Source organism: Homalodisca vitripennis, chromosome 4 (assembly GCF_021130785.1).
Source record: "Homalodisca vitripennis isolate AUS2020 chromosome 4, UT_GWSS_2.1, whole genome shotgun sequence".
Taxonomy (NCBI): domain Eukaryota; kingdom Metazoa; phylum Arthropoda; class Insecta; order Hemiptera; family Cicadellidae; genus Homalodisca; species Homalodisca vitripennis.
This window is the reverse complement of record NC_060210.1, coordinates 108760104-108777995: the sequence shown is the minus strand read 5'-3', so window position 1 is coordinate 108777995 and position 17892 is coordinate 108760104. Positions and strand designations below refer to the sequence as shown.

Below are 17892 nucleotides of genomic sequence, written 5' to 3'. Positions count from 1 at the left end.
AGTCTTCAAAGGCTAGCTTGCATTAGAGGAGCGATGAGCTCCTACCCAACACAAGCAATTGAAGCGGTCCTGGGATACAATCCTCTGGGCAGGAGGTGATGAGAACAGCTGCTCTAAGTGCAATGAAGCTTGTAGGAACAAAGGTAATAAGTGCTACCTCCTTGGAAGGTCACATGAAGATAATGCAGAAATTTCCTGAGGCTGAAATGCTAACCAATGTGTAAGATGCAATAGTTAAGAAACACTCCTTTGAAAACCCATATACGGTCTGTATCGATGGAAGGAAGAGAAATGGATTAAAAAGGAGGCCTACCCTACAAAAGGAGCCCTGAAGTTTTAAACAGATGGTTCACGCCTTGACTCTAGGGCAAGATACGGACCAGGAGTTAACATGGCAATGCCCCTGGGAAAACATGCTACGGTCTTTCAAGTGGAAGTCATGGTAAAAGACCCATGCAAATGAGGACAAAAGGATTAAAATACTTGATACTTAGGCTGCACTAAAGGCACTTGATACCTGTTCGTTTGACTCGAAAGCAGTCTGGGAATGTAAGAATGCTCTAGCTGAGCTGGCAACGAATAACAGAGTAACACTTGGTTGCGTGCTGGGTCATGAGGGCATTCATGGAAATGAAAAAGCAGACATCCTTGCCAAAATGGAGTGGAGTCCATAATGGTGGGGCCTGAGCCAGCTTTCTCCAACAGCAAAGCTCTTGTCAAAGATTGGGAAAAGAGGATAAGAAACATTAATTGGAGTAGATTAAGACTATCCAAAATGACTATTCTCTCCTTACGTTAAAGGGTGGGCAACTCTCTTGGATCAGAATAAGGGATATAAGACTGATATTAGGGATGTTGACAGGACATGGCCCCCTAAGGAAACATCTTATGAGGGTGGGCCTTAGCTAGGCTGACGAATGTAGACTCTGTGGAGAAGAGGAGGAACCAGCAGATCATATTTAGTTAGATTGTCCTGCCATCTAAGAAACTTGGAAAAGATTCCTGAGAGCATATCAATTTTAGCTTTTGTCAATTTTAACTATCCACCTCGATACTCATCACCCTCTTCTCCTTGCAAGTTTATTATTTTATTAATCTTTTTTTTAAGGGAGGAGAGATTGCACTGTTGTTCCACTCGGATAGTCAAATTGTAGCATATTACTGTGGTCGTTTATCTTACTTTCAAGGCTGAATTATACTTGTTGCCTCGGTGACCACCAAGGAGCGCGGTCGTAGATTGCAGTGACGTCACTTTAGGGCTGATAAGTATTAGTATAAGATACAATTATTTAGAGCAGCAAAGTAATGTTAATATGGTGTGAATGTAAAATAATGTTAATTAGGGAGAGCAGGAGAGGTGTTGGCAAGCCGATTATTGATTTAATTCTGGGGTTAATTTACAATAAAATAGTAATATAACATATTTTGGCAAGGTCAGGAGTAGATGTTAAGTATCGATTAGGATTGGACTATTTAATTCACTCGAACAATGGCAATTGTAATTTACTGGATTTAATTGTGTAAGTAACTGTGTCCATGTCATAACTGAATAATATAATTTAATTCCTTACATACACAAGTTGACAACATTAAAGCTAGCTGTGTTAGGGACGAGGCCACTCAGATGGTTTGACAATCGTCACCTCAATAACCGCGGTTCCATGACTTATTTTAAGGACCTCAGGAGTTAACCGCCATAATACTGTATTACATGTGTGCGATTGTGGTCATATGTTTCTTTGTGGGTGCGTGTGTATTTAATTTATTATAAATGTTTGTCTTTTTAATTTTGTTTATATTAAAACATTGTAATTTTCAACCAACGAAGTGTAAGAATAAAGAATTTGTGTTTCAACAAGACATCCAGGATCAACTCTTATAACTCCAAATATAATTTTTTTTACTCCTCCCTATAGCATGCTAATATAATTTAAAAAATGTTTTAAATTTGTTTAAGGCCCTAATTGAATTGAGGTGTTTGAAATTAGTGTAGGACATAAATAAAACCTGAATTTTTAAAGTGATTTTTATATTTTTGTACATGTTTCATAATGTCATTGACGAATTTATAAAAATTTTCATCATCTGGGTCAGCCATTTTTATAATTAGTTTAATATAAAACTAGCAATAATATTCACTGCAAACACAGATACAGTCACCATTTCAAAAAAATAAACTTCTATTAGTTGCAACATTACATATGAACAATGCTTACAAGCCGGTCTGTAAAGTTGCACTAGCACTCCTCCTATACAGAAAATTCTGTCAAATGCGCCAGCGTACAGTCCAAGATTTTACAAACTATAATTCACAACAAAAAACAAAATCTTACATTATTAGATTTTGCATAATATGCAAGGGTGGGAAGGGTTAAGATGAATACTAAGCTCTCAAATGTAATCAAGTATTACATGGAAGGCAGTGTAACGACCAGGTACTGTAATAACCTCAGTAACAATTTTATATTATAAAAATCATAATAAATTGATTATGAAATATTAGCTACACTTAATTTGTGGTGAAATCTAGGAGATGGAAGTTTTTATACTTTGTGATTTAGTTGAATTTTCAACAACTGACATTGCAGGTATCATTAAGTTATTTTACATACTTATCATTTAATTACCATGACCCTGTCAATTAACTCTTTCACACTTTATTATGAACAGCTAGCCTCAGTGCTGTTTATTTAGCTTTTGTATACATTAGCTACATTTCTTGGCAAAAAGGTAAAATAATGCTTATAAAATGTACTGAGACCTTAATGTTTATTTATACAATTAATAACTTACTTTATTAATAATTAAAACAATGATATAAAAACATAAAAAACAACAAATAAATGTATACACAACAAAATAAATAAAGTAGCACATTTGAGACAAATACAGATAAAAATTGCTTAATTCTAAGAATGGCTCAACTAGGACACAGAATGTGAGAGTTAATTGCTTTGAGAGTTTTACTTCTTTTTGAAGAATGAAGAAATATTTTTCGATCCTGTTGCAGATTTTGCTCTGGCCTTATCTTTAGCTGTTATTGATGTTTTGGGGACCTAATACAAACAAATAACAAAAGTACATTAATACACATTGTTGAATGACTCTACTCCTCAAAATAACTATAGGTTTTGTTCACATTTAATCAGAAGATATGAAGTTCTCTTAAAATTATTGATAATTGTTATACACATTCATGTGAACATAAAATAATACTTATCTTCAAAATATACCAAATCTCATGAAAATTGACATAAAAGCAAAATAATGTCAACATAACAAAATAAACTAAACAATAAAAAGTGTTACAATAAATTAATGTTAGTTTATAATGTTTTTTCATCATAAGTTTTAGAGACTCCAAATAAATATTTGGTAAATAGTATAGACACTACAGACTTGTTTATATTTTTTACAAAGTTTTGTTACAAGTCATGTTACTGCATTTTCAGCCAATATAAAATCTTACATTATAATTATTGGTATAAAATAACTTTAACAATGTTTAAGCATGAAGCTCTAATTTACTAGTGTATATGTATTGTGTATAGTAAAATCTAATTTGGAAATTGTGGCAACCAACATGATTTAACAATAATGTTACCTTTTCGGGTTTTGAGAGGTCAAGGGCAGCACCATTCTTGAGTGGCTCCTGAGCTTCCAGCTTGGGTCGCTTGTGAGTGGCTTCGGTGTTGGTGTTAGCACTGGCCAGCTGCTTGCGCTTGTTAGGGCCAGTCTCCGGCTCAGGAAGCCCTAGGTGCTTGGACAATCTGGCACTTAGGTCGTCCGCCAGGTACTCTGATACCACTCCATGTGCGTACTTCAGGTAGTTCTCTGCAAACACATAACATTTCAATACTAATCTAACTACATTACGTAATTTATATTGCTAGGCATTAAAACTAACCAAATGTGTTGAGAAAATAATATTTAATATTTTAAAGAATTATTTTAAAAGGCTTGCAGCATGTAGAAAGTGGACCACAATTTAATAAGTTTAATATCGCTGCAGTTCTAGGGTTAAGTACAAAATAATATTTTTTATGAATCCTTGAAAATCTGCCTGCCACAGAGAATATTTTAACGCTGCCAATTGGAGGGTTAAAGGGGTTCTTTCTAAGCAAGTAGCATTTTATTCAGTAACAAAAATTGTAAGGTAAAACAGTCTAAAACGTATTGCAGTTGAATCTGTTAAGACACCCACAGCTCTACCCTTATGCTATTGTGAAAGTCAAAATACCTGTGTTGTTCTAAATTTATAGTATTCTAGGAATTAAAAAAAATACTTTTTTCATAAAGTATACACTGGTATACATTGAAAAGCATCATTACAATAAACTTATAACATATAAACTCTCCATGCATCCCATTTAAACAATGTAGAATTATGAATTAGAGTAGGTGCCTTTTTGGCAAGCTCTTTCACCAAATATCAATTATTCATTATTAATAGATATTACATTTTTTATAAAAGTGTATCTACCTGTGGTGTCTGTATTAGTTTTGACGAATGTTGCTGACACTGCGTTATTACTTGAGACATGTATTCCTTTCTGCCTCAATATTTCACTCACTCGTTCCGTCTTCCTTGTCAGCCAGCTCAGCGTTTTCTCCTCATTGTACTTATAGGCATTCAGTTCCTCATCACCTGTGTAATATATATTAAAATACATTATAAAACAATATACTGTACTACTTCAGCATATTCTAATAGTTCTTTCTTTTATAAAAATCAGTATGGATTTCTCTCAGGCCGTAGCACTACAGAGGCTGCTTCTGAAATAGTTAAACAGGTCCTGGGTGCCTTAGATGCGTCACAAGATACTGCTGGTAATTTCTGTAACATGTGTAAGGCCTTTTTGTAAATCACTCATTACTTGCGAGAAAACTAAAATTTTATGGTATTTCAGGTAACTTATTAGCATAGTTTCAGTCATTCCTTGCTGAGAAAAAGCAAAGAACAATACTCAACAATAATATTATTAAACATAAATATATCAACATAAGCAAATATATAAGTACAACATTAGGAATAACAAATTCATTATTTTTATAAATGATCTGCCATGTAATGTTAAGAATGATCTGGTATTGTATGCGAATGATCTGGTAAAATGTAGTCAAGGGCAGGATATAAAATTATAAATTCTCTGGTAGATTTATAAAAATGGTTTCCATATAATGGCCTTGCATTAAATAGTGATAAGATTCAAATCATAACATTTCAGACAGTTCAAAATAAGGACTTGCCAACGTCAAAGTTCACAACAGGTTTCAAGAACACATCTCTGGCTGTTTGTCTAGTTAATTCTTTACTGGTTATAGAAAAAAACTTATCCTGGAGACCATACATTCATTATTGTTTTTTATCTATGTTCAGCTTGCTATTAATTATACACTTTGAGAGAGTTAGTTGATCTTAAGACTACATTTGTTGTTTATTATTCTTGTTTACTACTCATTAGCACAATATGAAATCCTAAATCTGGAAAAGGTGTTCTTGAATTCTCTGTTTTTAAATAAAACAACTTCTTGTAAAGTATTTTTTTTAGGAATTTAGAAATGTTATCCATACCATCATATATTTATAGTTGTTTAATTTTTATTCATATTCACTTAAATTCAGAACATACACATCACCATGAAAAGTTCACCAAGTTATACAGAAACTAAATTTTATAATAAGCTTTTTGATCATATAAAGCAGCTGACAAAGTCTTGTTTTAAGAATGTATTAAAATTTATTGTTACTTACAAACTAATTTAATTATGGAATATCCAAGCTTTTGCATGATAATCTGTAGCTCATGTACCTTAGTTTTAAATTTGTGACCATCAAATGTTGATGTTCGTAATATTTTTTATGTACAGTACTTGTTTGTTTGTTCAAATTATATGCATTATATTACTATTCATAGTACTATTATAAATTAATATATGTATAGTATTTTATGAGTCATATCCAGAAAGTAACTGTACTGAGGCTGTCACAACCGAAGGGATTATATTTTCGAGATGCTAGCTACACTGCCATGATGCCACTGACGAGATAAAAATTGGATATGGTGGTAAAGCTATGAATCGTACAAGGGTGTTTAAGTTGTGCATGATGATCAGAGATGCGGAAGACCTTCAATTGTGACTAAAATGCTAGAAAAAAATTGAAAAAAAACGCTCTGTAACAAACACAGATAGTCATTGGATGAACTTATAGCCATATTTCCGCAAATGTCCAGATCTCTGTTACGAAACCAGCACAGAAAATCTACAGCCGACACTCAAATTTGTTGTGGTAAAATGTTATATAATATTATATTTTGTACCTTTACGCATATATATAAAACTTTCAATGTACCTTGTAGTATCCAGATCAAAACTAAAATAGCTCACAAACTATTGTCAATTTACATTCAACAACCTGAAAGCCTCAAATGAATAAACAATAACAAGATGGACATGCACAAATCCAATTTTAGGTTTGACATTCAGAAATTGTAGAGTATAACATTCAAATCCAATATGTTTTTCAACCAGAATGGGAGTAAGTAACATAATATATTGACAAATACTATACGTATTCCAGTTCTTGATAGAATCTACATTAATCAACCTATTCACGACTTGGCTGGTTTATTCCACAATTAATTTTGTTTTAATACAAGTTAGGTTTAAATTCAATTCATTAGTAAGTCATTATTAATAATAAATTTATAAATAAATGAATACCTTTTTTATCTGCTACCTAGGTTTTTTTAGGTTTAAATTCAATTCATTAGTAAGTCATTATTAATAATAAATTTATAAATAAATGAATACCTTTTTTATCTGCTACCTGGGACAAATGTTTCAACCCTGAACATGAAAGAAGTCTTTCTGTTTCAGGAAATTCATCATCCTTTAGTATCTGATCCAGAGGGCAGGCGAGTTGAGACTGAAACAATAAACAAACTGAATTAAATAAAGAAGTTTTACAGAAAATTATTCATGTTTTAAAAATTCTGTAAAATTTATTTTGGAAACTGAAAGCTTTATTTGACATGTCACATGCAAATGTAAAATTTCTGTAAGCAAGCCATTACTTTAAGCAATAACAGTCTTTAAAATTACTATTTTTGGCAGAGCATTAGCACACAGGACTGCATTTACATATGGGCTTAAGGGCTATTGTCCAGGGCACCAGATTTTGGGGAGCAGCAAATTCTGGAGGAGAAAATTCTGAAATTTACATAAGATAAAATATACAGATTAAAAGAAAGTTAAAATAAAATGTATTACAATGAACACTTGTGGGATATAAAACTAAAAAGTTAGACTCTACTAATATCGTTGCTAGAATTAAAACAGTCTCTGTCTGTGATTCAGTAATTATTCTTCTGCTGGCTACTGTACATTATAGTATAGCATAATATAACTTCATGCTCTGATGAAATATGAATCAACATGACGCTCACAATTATAGTGCAGATTTGATGAAAATGTAATAGAGAAACACATCTTCATTCAGTGTAGCCATCAGAATGATATCTGTATTACTTCTACAATCTCCTACTCAATATGCGATTGCCATCAGATTGAATAGTTACTGCATGAAAATAAACACTCTATAATCTCCTACGGATATCTCTTAAATTGGTTTAAATGGTTAAATTGGTTTTAAATGTATCTACAAAATTAAAATCCAACCTATATAAATAATGTATGTCCAAGAGTACAAAATACCTATTTTTAATTATTAAAATTTAAAAAATAAAATTTCTTAACCATAAGAAATAAGTTTAAGTTGAGTTTTACCCGTGGGTTCTAAGGGTGAGTTGTATTTGAACATGAGTAGTGAAACAAGTTAAAATGTTATCTGAATGGATGGTTTAACCCATTGCGGATCGTGAAAACGGCGCGCGCGCGCGGGCCTTAGAGTACGAATTAATCCGTATTACAACGCAGCACCCGCAGTGTTTGCACGCCTACCTGCCTGCTTAGCGCGCTCGCTAATTATACATATGTTTTGTTTGTTTACGTTGTTATTTATGTTATATAAACATTATACAGATCATATTAGACAAGTATATTATACTAGAAGTATATTCAAGTATATTCATAAATATCCTCGGAAGCACTACTTTGAGCGTTTTTATTTATATTGAAATGATGTTGAAATAGAGTTTCCACATCCGGTGGTGTCCCAGGAACAATGTCTGAAATAGTCTGAACATCTGAATCATGGTCACTAGCCCGCTCGTCACTGTCAACATTAGTATCCGCGTAATTATGAAAACGTGGACAAATACGCGTGATAGAACCGTCTCCATCCTCAATAACACTATCGATATCACTTTCGTCACTTCCACTTTCTAATAATAGTCTATCTAATTCAGATGATTGTAAATTGTCACCCATTTTATTTACGTACACGCACACGAGACAAAGGAAAATCGAACGCCACGACTGTACGCCTCAGACAAACAATTTGTCGCAAATAATAACGTTATTGACCGATAACGAGGGGAGTGTTTGTGGACGAGTACCAGAGATAAGATAGGAAGCCAGTCCAGGAAAACTGAGTATAAATATCTCCGAGGCTTATAACAGCGATAAGCGTTCAAAACAAATGAGTCATCCGTACCACGTCATCCGCGTGAGGGTCACGTCATTGTGCTTTTGGTCCACGCCTCGCTCCGCGTCACCCTCACGTCGTTGATCCGCAATGGGTTAAGAGGTTTTCATTATTGTAACTTTAAATATATAAATACAAAAACAGCAAGATAAATTATGTAAAAATATATTAACCTGACAAGTCGTTGACATCAAGTCAATCAATGTCTTGAAAAAACATTGACGCTAGTCGCTGTTTTAGTAAACCATTATAGTTATTGGCTAAAACTAGCAGTCCTGCTTCAACAATTCATTAAGCCAGGAGAAGAGATTGAGGCATACTCTCCTCTATATGTCTTCTCTAAAAAAAAACACCCTGTACATATTCTATAGAGTTAAAAAAAGGGAAGTCCAATAAAAGAGGAAATATCAGTTGTTTTCACAATTTAGTAATTATTTCCTCTCACACAAGTAATAAATACAACAGTTTAAACAAGTTAATTAAATATAAATCTTTAAGATATACTTACTTTTCTTAAGTATGGAAGTACCAGAAATATGGGGTCAATAGGAGTAGACAGGTGCATTTTTCCATCAGATTTTACATTGTCGTCAATAAACCAAGATCTGGAAACAAACAAGTAATTATTAAAAACTGAGAAAACACAATATCTTGTTTCATTGGGGGCAAAGGACGAAAAATACTTGAAGGAAAGTTAAAAGATTTTTAAAGATATTAAATGAATATTTAACAAACTTACTTCAGAATAATATTTTCATTGAGTTGGAAACGTAATAGAAAAATACCATTGATACGAGTTTTTTGGGTGAACTGACTAAATATTTTACAATTTTAATTGAAATAAAATTGGGTTTTATGTATTAATAATATTGAAATTGTAATGAGTAAATGATTTTTTTCTTTATCTTAAGGCAAAATCTAAGTTGTATTGACTGTTAATGTAGCAGGTAATGTCTGAATTGAAATTAGGTGAATAAAAACGTATTAAATGGTCATTAACTCTGTAAAAACCATTTATTGATCATAGGGGGAAATAATTTTTTTATCTCATAAAAATTATTCAAACTGAAATATTGCTATAACTACTGTAAAGCTGAGATTCAAGCATTTAATTTTTATGAACTGATAATTACAATTGGTCAAACGTGCGCAAAATTATGTAATATAGTATATTTACATTTAGAAAAATATATAAAATTGTGTATGCACCTTGAATTCTAAGCATCCAAGAGTAATTTTCAACATTTAATTTAGACAAGTGTTTATGTAAGAACTTGTAGTTGTTAGTAATTGTTGGATTTTTTTTACTTTTGTTCTTTCATTTACAATGTCATAAATTATTTGAGTTATTTCTTGCATGAATAATCAAATTCTAATTAAATTGTTAAACATTGTTTATAATATAAAAATACAGTAATTTGTAAAAACTTAGGTTATCCATATTTTATTACGCATTTTATCAATTTAAATGATTCTAAACTAATTTGAAATATATACTTTCCCAGAATCTAGTATTACTATAAACATGACATCCCTATTTTTTTAACATAGTGAAACATGGCATGGAATCTGTGTGAAATTATAAATAATACTGTTTATTTACATTCCAGTTTCAAATTGGATGTCCCAACAAGGGAGAAGACCGAAACCAATAGACAACGGGGGAAGATATCTCCTGCTTTTTCATTTGAACTGCTGTCTACCAAGATGTTTGCTAAACAATTGAATCACGAGAATGGCCAGGAGCAATCTTCAGAAGACATTAATTTAGAAACCAAACACCTTCATAACCAGCCATCATCTCTTCCCTCACTAACAACTTTTTCAGAGTCCATACTAGCTTTGTGTGTATCTGGGCACAAATCACTTTATTTTAATACACCCTTCAATGGTGAACACCTTCAAACTTTGTTGCAAATGTACTTAAGAAGTGTTGCAGAAACATGAAAGAGAAGTAGTCAGTGGAAGTATCTGAATCTCTTGATCACCAAATTGTTATTTTATTCATCCATAACAGTACTAACTGATAAAAGAAATCTTTAACTACTTTTTCACTCTTTTGATTGAACAACAATGTTAGATTAAAAGGAATGACCACAGATTTTAAATGACACATAAAAAAGATGCAGAGATTTAAAATAAAATTGTTAGTAACTATAAAATTTCTAGCTGTATTTTAATGTTCAACAGGTAACTTAGTTGGGACCAAGAGCATCTTAAATGCTATGCATGATAAGGATTGTTTTTAGTACTATATTAGAGTATACAAAGATTATACTTTTAATAATCAAACTCCATGTATTTTTCCATAAATCAATTGGTGACATTAAAAGTCAATATATACATTTTTGCAATCCTGCATAAGCATAAGCAATAATCCTTGATTTAACGACGCTGACTATATAAATTAGAATAGAACATTTATTCAGCCTTAAGATATTCTATAGAAATTCATAGGAAAGTCAATATCAATATAAGTTCAAATAATCAAATATATGCAATATAGGCTATAAATATTGTTCACAGCATGTCATTGTTGTCAAACTGATAAGATAATAGAATCAACATACAAATTCACAAATTCAATAATGATTCATCAAATAAAATATCAATAGTTTGTGAATAGTCAATAAACAACAAATAAATAAATAGATATCAAATTATTAAATAATAATTATAAAATAGTCAATGAATAACAAAGATTAAAAACTACTAACAATTACACAATGAAATATTGTGACATTTACCTACACTTCATTAAACATACACTTAAAAATAAGCTACTTTTAGACAACAAAAATTTAACTTAACCCAACACTTTAATCAAAACCCTCAACTTTATAGAAAGGATTTTTTGATAATAAGTTTCTTAAGCGTTTTAAATCCATTTTGCACACGTTTCTTTACTTTGTCCGGTATTTTATTCATTAAGCGGCTTAATATAACTATTGGATTTTTTCACTTATTTGTATTGTGTGGGAAGTTAATTAAGAATATGGACCTAGTATTATGGGAAGGTATTGAGCTTCTTGTACAGACTTTATCTCAATTTATCTTAAATACATAAGACATTGACAAATTTACAATGAATACAGAGTAAATATTCTTAAGTCTATAAATTAAGATTACACCTACCGTTTGTTTTCAGAAAATGTCAGTACTTCTTGAATTAAACTGTCGCCAGGACTGAAGAGGAACATGGCTGGAGCTCCACTTTGAGGATGCCTCAGCTGTACCACATCTGGAGTGCCTGAGCCAGCATATCCTTCTGGCACTTCGAATGCCTCACCTGTTGAAACACATTTTAGATTCTTCAATTACTTGTATATTAAATGTATTGAAGAAAAAATCATTTAAAATAAAAGCAAGATTTTGGAATGAGAATATTTTTCTTTTAGCGAATAACAAATGTTTTTGTATAATATAATATGATTCTTACATTTTTTTATTTTATTCATATATAAAATATATCCAGGGTGTTTTCAAAAAGTAACAGGAATTTTTAAGTTCCACGGGTTTGAAGAATCCGATTGTCAATTAAGTTAGTACTCAAGCTCCTGAAGTATAATACCATTTCTAGTTACATTCATTGTTTACTTTTTCAGGGCAGCTGCTAAGGTTATACATGTTATATGAACTGAAAAAAAATTTTTTTTTAAGTATCAAATTTTGCGTTAAAGTGTAGGAAATATTAATAAAGGCCTATGGTGAGTCTGCTATGAGTAAAACAAGGGTTTACAAATGGTATAAATGCTTCAAAGATGGCCGTGAACACATTAAAATGACGAATGCTCCACTTCAGGTTGGGTGAATTCTCTCCAGATGTGCTCACCTTTAGGAATCCCAGAAAAAGTGTTTAAGGACAAGGTCTCTTGGCTCTTTCATGGACGATCAGAGAGCCTTTGACAATACTCGTAACGCATCCATTACTGTGGCAGCAAATGCCTATATTAGACGACATTTTCTGCGGATACATTAAGGCTCTTACTCTTTACAAGTATGTCACTCCATCCCTTCATAGTGGAAACATTGATGAAAGGACCACAGGGAAGGGTGTTGTCACCAATGATGTCGAACCTTGCGGTCGATGATCTGCTAAGTGGAATCTTCTAACCTGCAAGTGGTGGGATCCACCTGGGGGTGAGGCTACTGTGTGTGGGGGTGTACACGTCTGTGGTTAGAACGACGATGGCGTGTGGTGGCTCAAAATAGAGATATCAGCCTGGCATGTAGAGAACTAGCCAGTCTCCAAAGTTGTGCATGTTTATTCATCACGGATGCTGTTCACAGCAGTCCTGGAGCTACCAAGAACTGTGTGTTGGATCTTCAACCAACAGACCTCAATTGGTGTCTAGGAAGACTGCATATCATCTCCAATGTGAGAAGCTCTGGTGTGCTACAGGAGCTCGTGGACACACAATAATTACTCTTGAGGTAAGTGGTATGTTTGAGATCCCATCGGACCAAATAAGAATAAGATACTCCTTCTGCAGACCGTATGAGGTAAGAAATCGCCTCTAGAGGTGATTGGCTTACAGGAAGGAGATCCTTTCCCTACTTTGATCTGGATGGTACATTTTTATATGAACACACAGCTCAAAAGGGAAATTGGTATAGGGATTCACGAGGAAAGCTCTGGTATGGTGTTCTATTTTCCTTTGGGTGAATACCCTACTGTATTTCAAACGGAAGTCACAGCTGTAATGGAGTGCGCCTGAGTGAATTTGATAAAGGACGTAAGGAAATGAAAATTGGCATCTTCACAGACAGCCAGACAATCCGTAAGACCCTGTCCTCCATTATCTTCAGATTAAGAATCGTCTGGGATTGCTACATTGCTGTTTCCAAGCTGGGTAGGCTAAAAATAATCTTACCCTAAGTTGGGTTCGAGGACACCGGAATAAGGAGGTAATGAAAATGCTAACACATTCACAAATCACAAATAAGGTATGATCAACGAAGTTTATGGGGCATCAGCCATTATATGGGATATCCAGGGACTTGCATGACAGGTAACCAACTCCTGGACAAAGGAAAAGCATCATGGTTGATGGTGCACCACGCCAGAGCTAAGAATGAGCAAGCTCGTTTTGCTCTCTCCTTCCAGAGGTTGTCGTAGAGGCATTACAGTTGGAGAGAAATGTTTTGTTATAATGGATAACAGGGCTTGTTACAGGGCACTGAGAAAGCACCTTCACAGGATGGGTGTCTTAAACATACTCTGTGTCTAGGATATGTAGGCAGCATGAAGGGACAGCTGAGCACATAATTTTTTACTATGAACTGGTGGGGAAAGAGCAAAGGCTTTTGGAACACTGGTCAAAGATAGGTGATACCTTACAGAGAACTTTTAACATTTAATAAAATCACTTCAATTTTGATTGTTTTTATTCATCATTAAATTATTAGTTTTTTAGAAACCAAAACGTCTGAGCTACAGAGTAATTTGAAACACATATAACAGAATTCGGTTCGACATGTTAGTTTCAGTAGTTTATAAATATAAAATGGGGGGATAAATATAAACTACTGAAACCAACATGTTGAACCGAATTCCGTTATAAATATGTGTTTCAAATTACACTGTAGTTCAGCTGTTTTGGTATCTAAAAAAGTAATAAATTAATAATGAATAAAAACAATCAAAATTGAAGTGGTTTTATTAAGTATCAATGATTTGATTGTGGTGGTGGTAAACATACTGCAGCTAGATTATTTAGTTTAGTTTTCTAAAGTTGACAACTGTCATTTTTAATTAGGGTGAATTGAAGTTACTTTTAAATCAAATATTATGTTTAAACTCTAAAAACGGTACTTTGGGATTATACCGACCACACCAGTATGAAGAACACAAAAATAGAAATTTATAGAAACAAACATGATAGAACGAAAAAACAACTCTTCAATTACAAAATTACAAACTTACAAGCATTTCCAGGTATTGTGATCGGTATTGTTGTCGCTGTTATCTTATCTTTCTCGAGAATCCTGATTACGGCAGGCCGCGCGGCATCACGTGATTTGCACGGTACATAATTGCCTTTCCATTTCAATTCAATTTATATTTCTGATTAGCCCCTCTAGAATTTGATATTTTACTGATAGGTACTATCTCGAGGGATGTTTTTCTTTCGTCGACATCAGCGCGGGGCAGCACCGAAGGTGCTGTCGAAGCCCGCGCTGATGGCCGGAGGCACTCGCATTTTGGGTGGCGGAATGTGATCAAGAATAAAAACAAGTTTTTAGTGTTTTTTTCAATAAAGAGTTTAGTTTTAGTTTGGTAATATTTGTTTTTGTTGAATTTTTGTGTTTGGAGAAATGTAGAGGTAAAACACGAAAGTACAACAAAGCGATGCACCAGCTGAACGGGCGGCGAGGCTCTGCAATCACGTTATCTACTAGACGCTCGACTTTGACCTCTGTCTGAGGATGGGGAGGGGTTTGCGATAAGACAATTCCTGTTTTATACTGACGAAATAGTCTTCTACGCTAATCTAGTAATCAGTAGAAGCAAAATGTTAAATAACGATTCATGTCTGGGTGTGGTCGGTATAATCCCAAAGTACCCTAAAAACAATTTATACAGATTATTTAATTTAGTTAATTGATTGCCCAAACTCATTAATGAGTATCAATATTTGTTATTGAGCAATATTGATAGTTAATATCAATACATCTGGATCCGGATTAACGCATTCACTCCCAACAAATGTATTAAAAAAATTATAAGGCATGCTAAAAATGATACCGTATTTAGAAACAATAGCCGAGGTTCTCTGATCTCAGATGAAAATACCCAAAGAAAGTTCTGCGTTTCTCCGATTGGAGATGTTGGTAGTAAATGTGTTAACTATTCTAGTTCTAGGGATTTAAGAGTTATGAGCACAACCTCATTACAGTGGTTAGTGCCCAAAAGGTTAACCCTTGATTGGGACAGAATCTATGTAACCTATATTTATATACAGACTTACCAAGCCTATTCAAAATGTTGAACTAAAATCTATAAGCGTACATCTAACTTGAGTTTCACTTTTGTTGCAACAAAATAGCCTACTATTTTATTTCCACCTTTTTAGTTTTCCTCAATACAAACTGGGCATTTTGAATTTAACTTAAGGAGCAAGGTGTAGCTATTTGAAACATTGTTCAATGATTAAAAGTACATTTTGACACTAAAAGCCCATGTTCATTGTATTTGTACTTGTCGGTGTCATTACTCAGATACAAATGATTTCAGCTGCAGTATAATAGGAGGCTACCACCACAATAGAATCATATTTATGATTATCTAATCTGTAGAAACAAAAATTTTGACACGAATTACATTATATAAAAACTACCTGTGTTGTGCATCTATAAAATGTAACAAACAAAACAGTTTAAGATTTAGTTACTTCTTACTGTTTTGAAGGATATACTGATTCTATTGTGGTGGTGGCCTCTTATTATACTGCCGCCATGATTTCACTATGTTCTAATTAACTTAATTTTAAACAATATTGTTATTCTATAAAATAAATACATATGGCAATTAGTAAATATAAATATCTGTAGGTCAAATGCTTTTATATTCGATAATTTAGATATTCCTCATCTATATTTAATTTGGGGGTGCATTTGATTATTATAGCCTACTGAAGTCCAGTCATGTCAAGAGAGAAAACAATTAATTATATTGTGTTATACTATAATGCAGGCTACTACTGCTGCTGCTGTATAGGCTGCAATATGATAAGTGGCCTCCACCACAATTGAATCGTCAATATAATCTTATGATTATCTCAAAAATTAAAAATTGTCAAATTACATTACAGTATAGTTAGCCTAACTGTTTTTATATTTATAAAAGTAATAGGCTAATTTGAAGATGAAATAACAACTAAATAGGCTACACTATGTGTATTTATAAAATGTAAGAAACAAAATAGTATAACAGTTAGTTACTTTTTACTATTTTTCAAAGTAAACATAGCCTATCATGCAAGTTGTGACATAACATATATGTACCTTGCCATTGTATTTGCAGCAATTATACAAATGTCATTCATATGTAATACATTTAATTAATTTGGAACAATAATGTTATTAAATACATTAAAAAGAGCTGGTAATAATTAATTAAAAATAAATACAAGTGGAATGCTTTTGTATTACAGTTTTATGTCTAATCAAGAATTAGGATTTAGTAACCTAATTCTATTGTGGTGACTGCTTACTATAACAGAGGCCTCAACAGCTAACAACATTTCATAAAAAAATTTTATATATATATATATATATATATATATATATATATATATATATATATATATATATATATATATATATATATAGGCTAATTATAATAGTAGAATAGGCCTTACTGAAATCAATTATACAGACACAGTGTAGGCCTACCACATTTCACCAGAAAAAATATTATTACAAGTGAGTAGTCCATTATATTTACTACTAAATCATATTAAATATTTTATGGATTCCTACATGTAACGTAGAGCAGAAAACTAAGAATGACATTTCTGTAATAGCCTACAAAAACCAATGGCAATTTAATTTTCTCATTACCTTTTAAAAGAAAAACCCAAGAAGATTGGGGGTTCGTTGGCTTGACGCATTTTTTTGGTGAAGCCTTTACTCTAGGCATTTTAAGGCTATCACTTGTTTAAAGGTCGAAACCGTAACCCATCAACTTTGTTGACACAAACAAATCTTGCACAGAAATCGTTTCACCAAGACGACTCTTGCTCTAGCTGATCACCAGCACAGGCCACAGCACTCACCATTCGCCAACAGCAAGCAAGCAGCAAAGCAATGCCATCTTCATCAATGTTACCAATTATCACCACCGTGATAAAATTTTCAAACCATAAAAATCGTAACTATAGCTATTCCTTGTTCCCGATTTTCACACTAAAACGTTGAATTCAGTATCCACAGTAGTTCACGGTTGAAAATAATTAATAAAAAATCCAATGCACAAGATTGACATTAAATCGTCACATTTTTGTTTTATTTTATGTACGGATGATTTGCATCACTTGCTCAAAACCGGTTTATTACCTTACTTTTACTTCATTCTAGGCTCAAGTTTACGTACAAAAAGGCCATGCCAAAACATGATACGAACCATGATTTGGGAATGATACTTTGACTAACTTGAGACGCTCAACACTCAGTCAAGGCTAACAGCTATATCTATACAACCGTTACATTGGAAGGTTTTTATATAGTTTCGTTGACATAAACTGAAAAATTTGACAAACTTATTTGTAGTATCGGTA

At 32.8% G+C, this 17892-nt stretch overlaps 1 protein-coding gene across 1 annotated transcript; it reads right to left on the bottom strand.

Moving 5' to 3' along the window:
* Positions 1-2752: 2752 nt before the first annotated feature.
* Positions 2753-17427, bottom strand: LOC124359942 (ribonuclease H2 subunit B). The gene is made up of 7 exons (XM_046813126.1): positions 17177-17427; positions 11747-11900; positions 9120-9216; positions 6817-6931; positions 4484-4648; positions 3605-3834; positions 2753-3056 (listed from the first exon to the last, which is right to left on the bottom strand). Exons 1-7 carry the CDS (start codon positions 17253-17255, stop codon positions 2964-2966), a joined length of 933 nt encoding a protein of 310 aa, XP_046669082.1. The 5' UTR covers positions 17256-17427; the 3' UTR covers positions 2753-2963.
* Between the last annotated feature and the right edge of the window lie 465 nt (positions 17428-17892).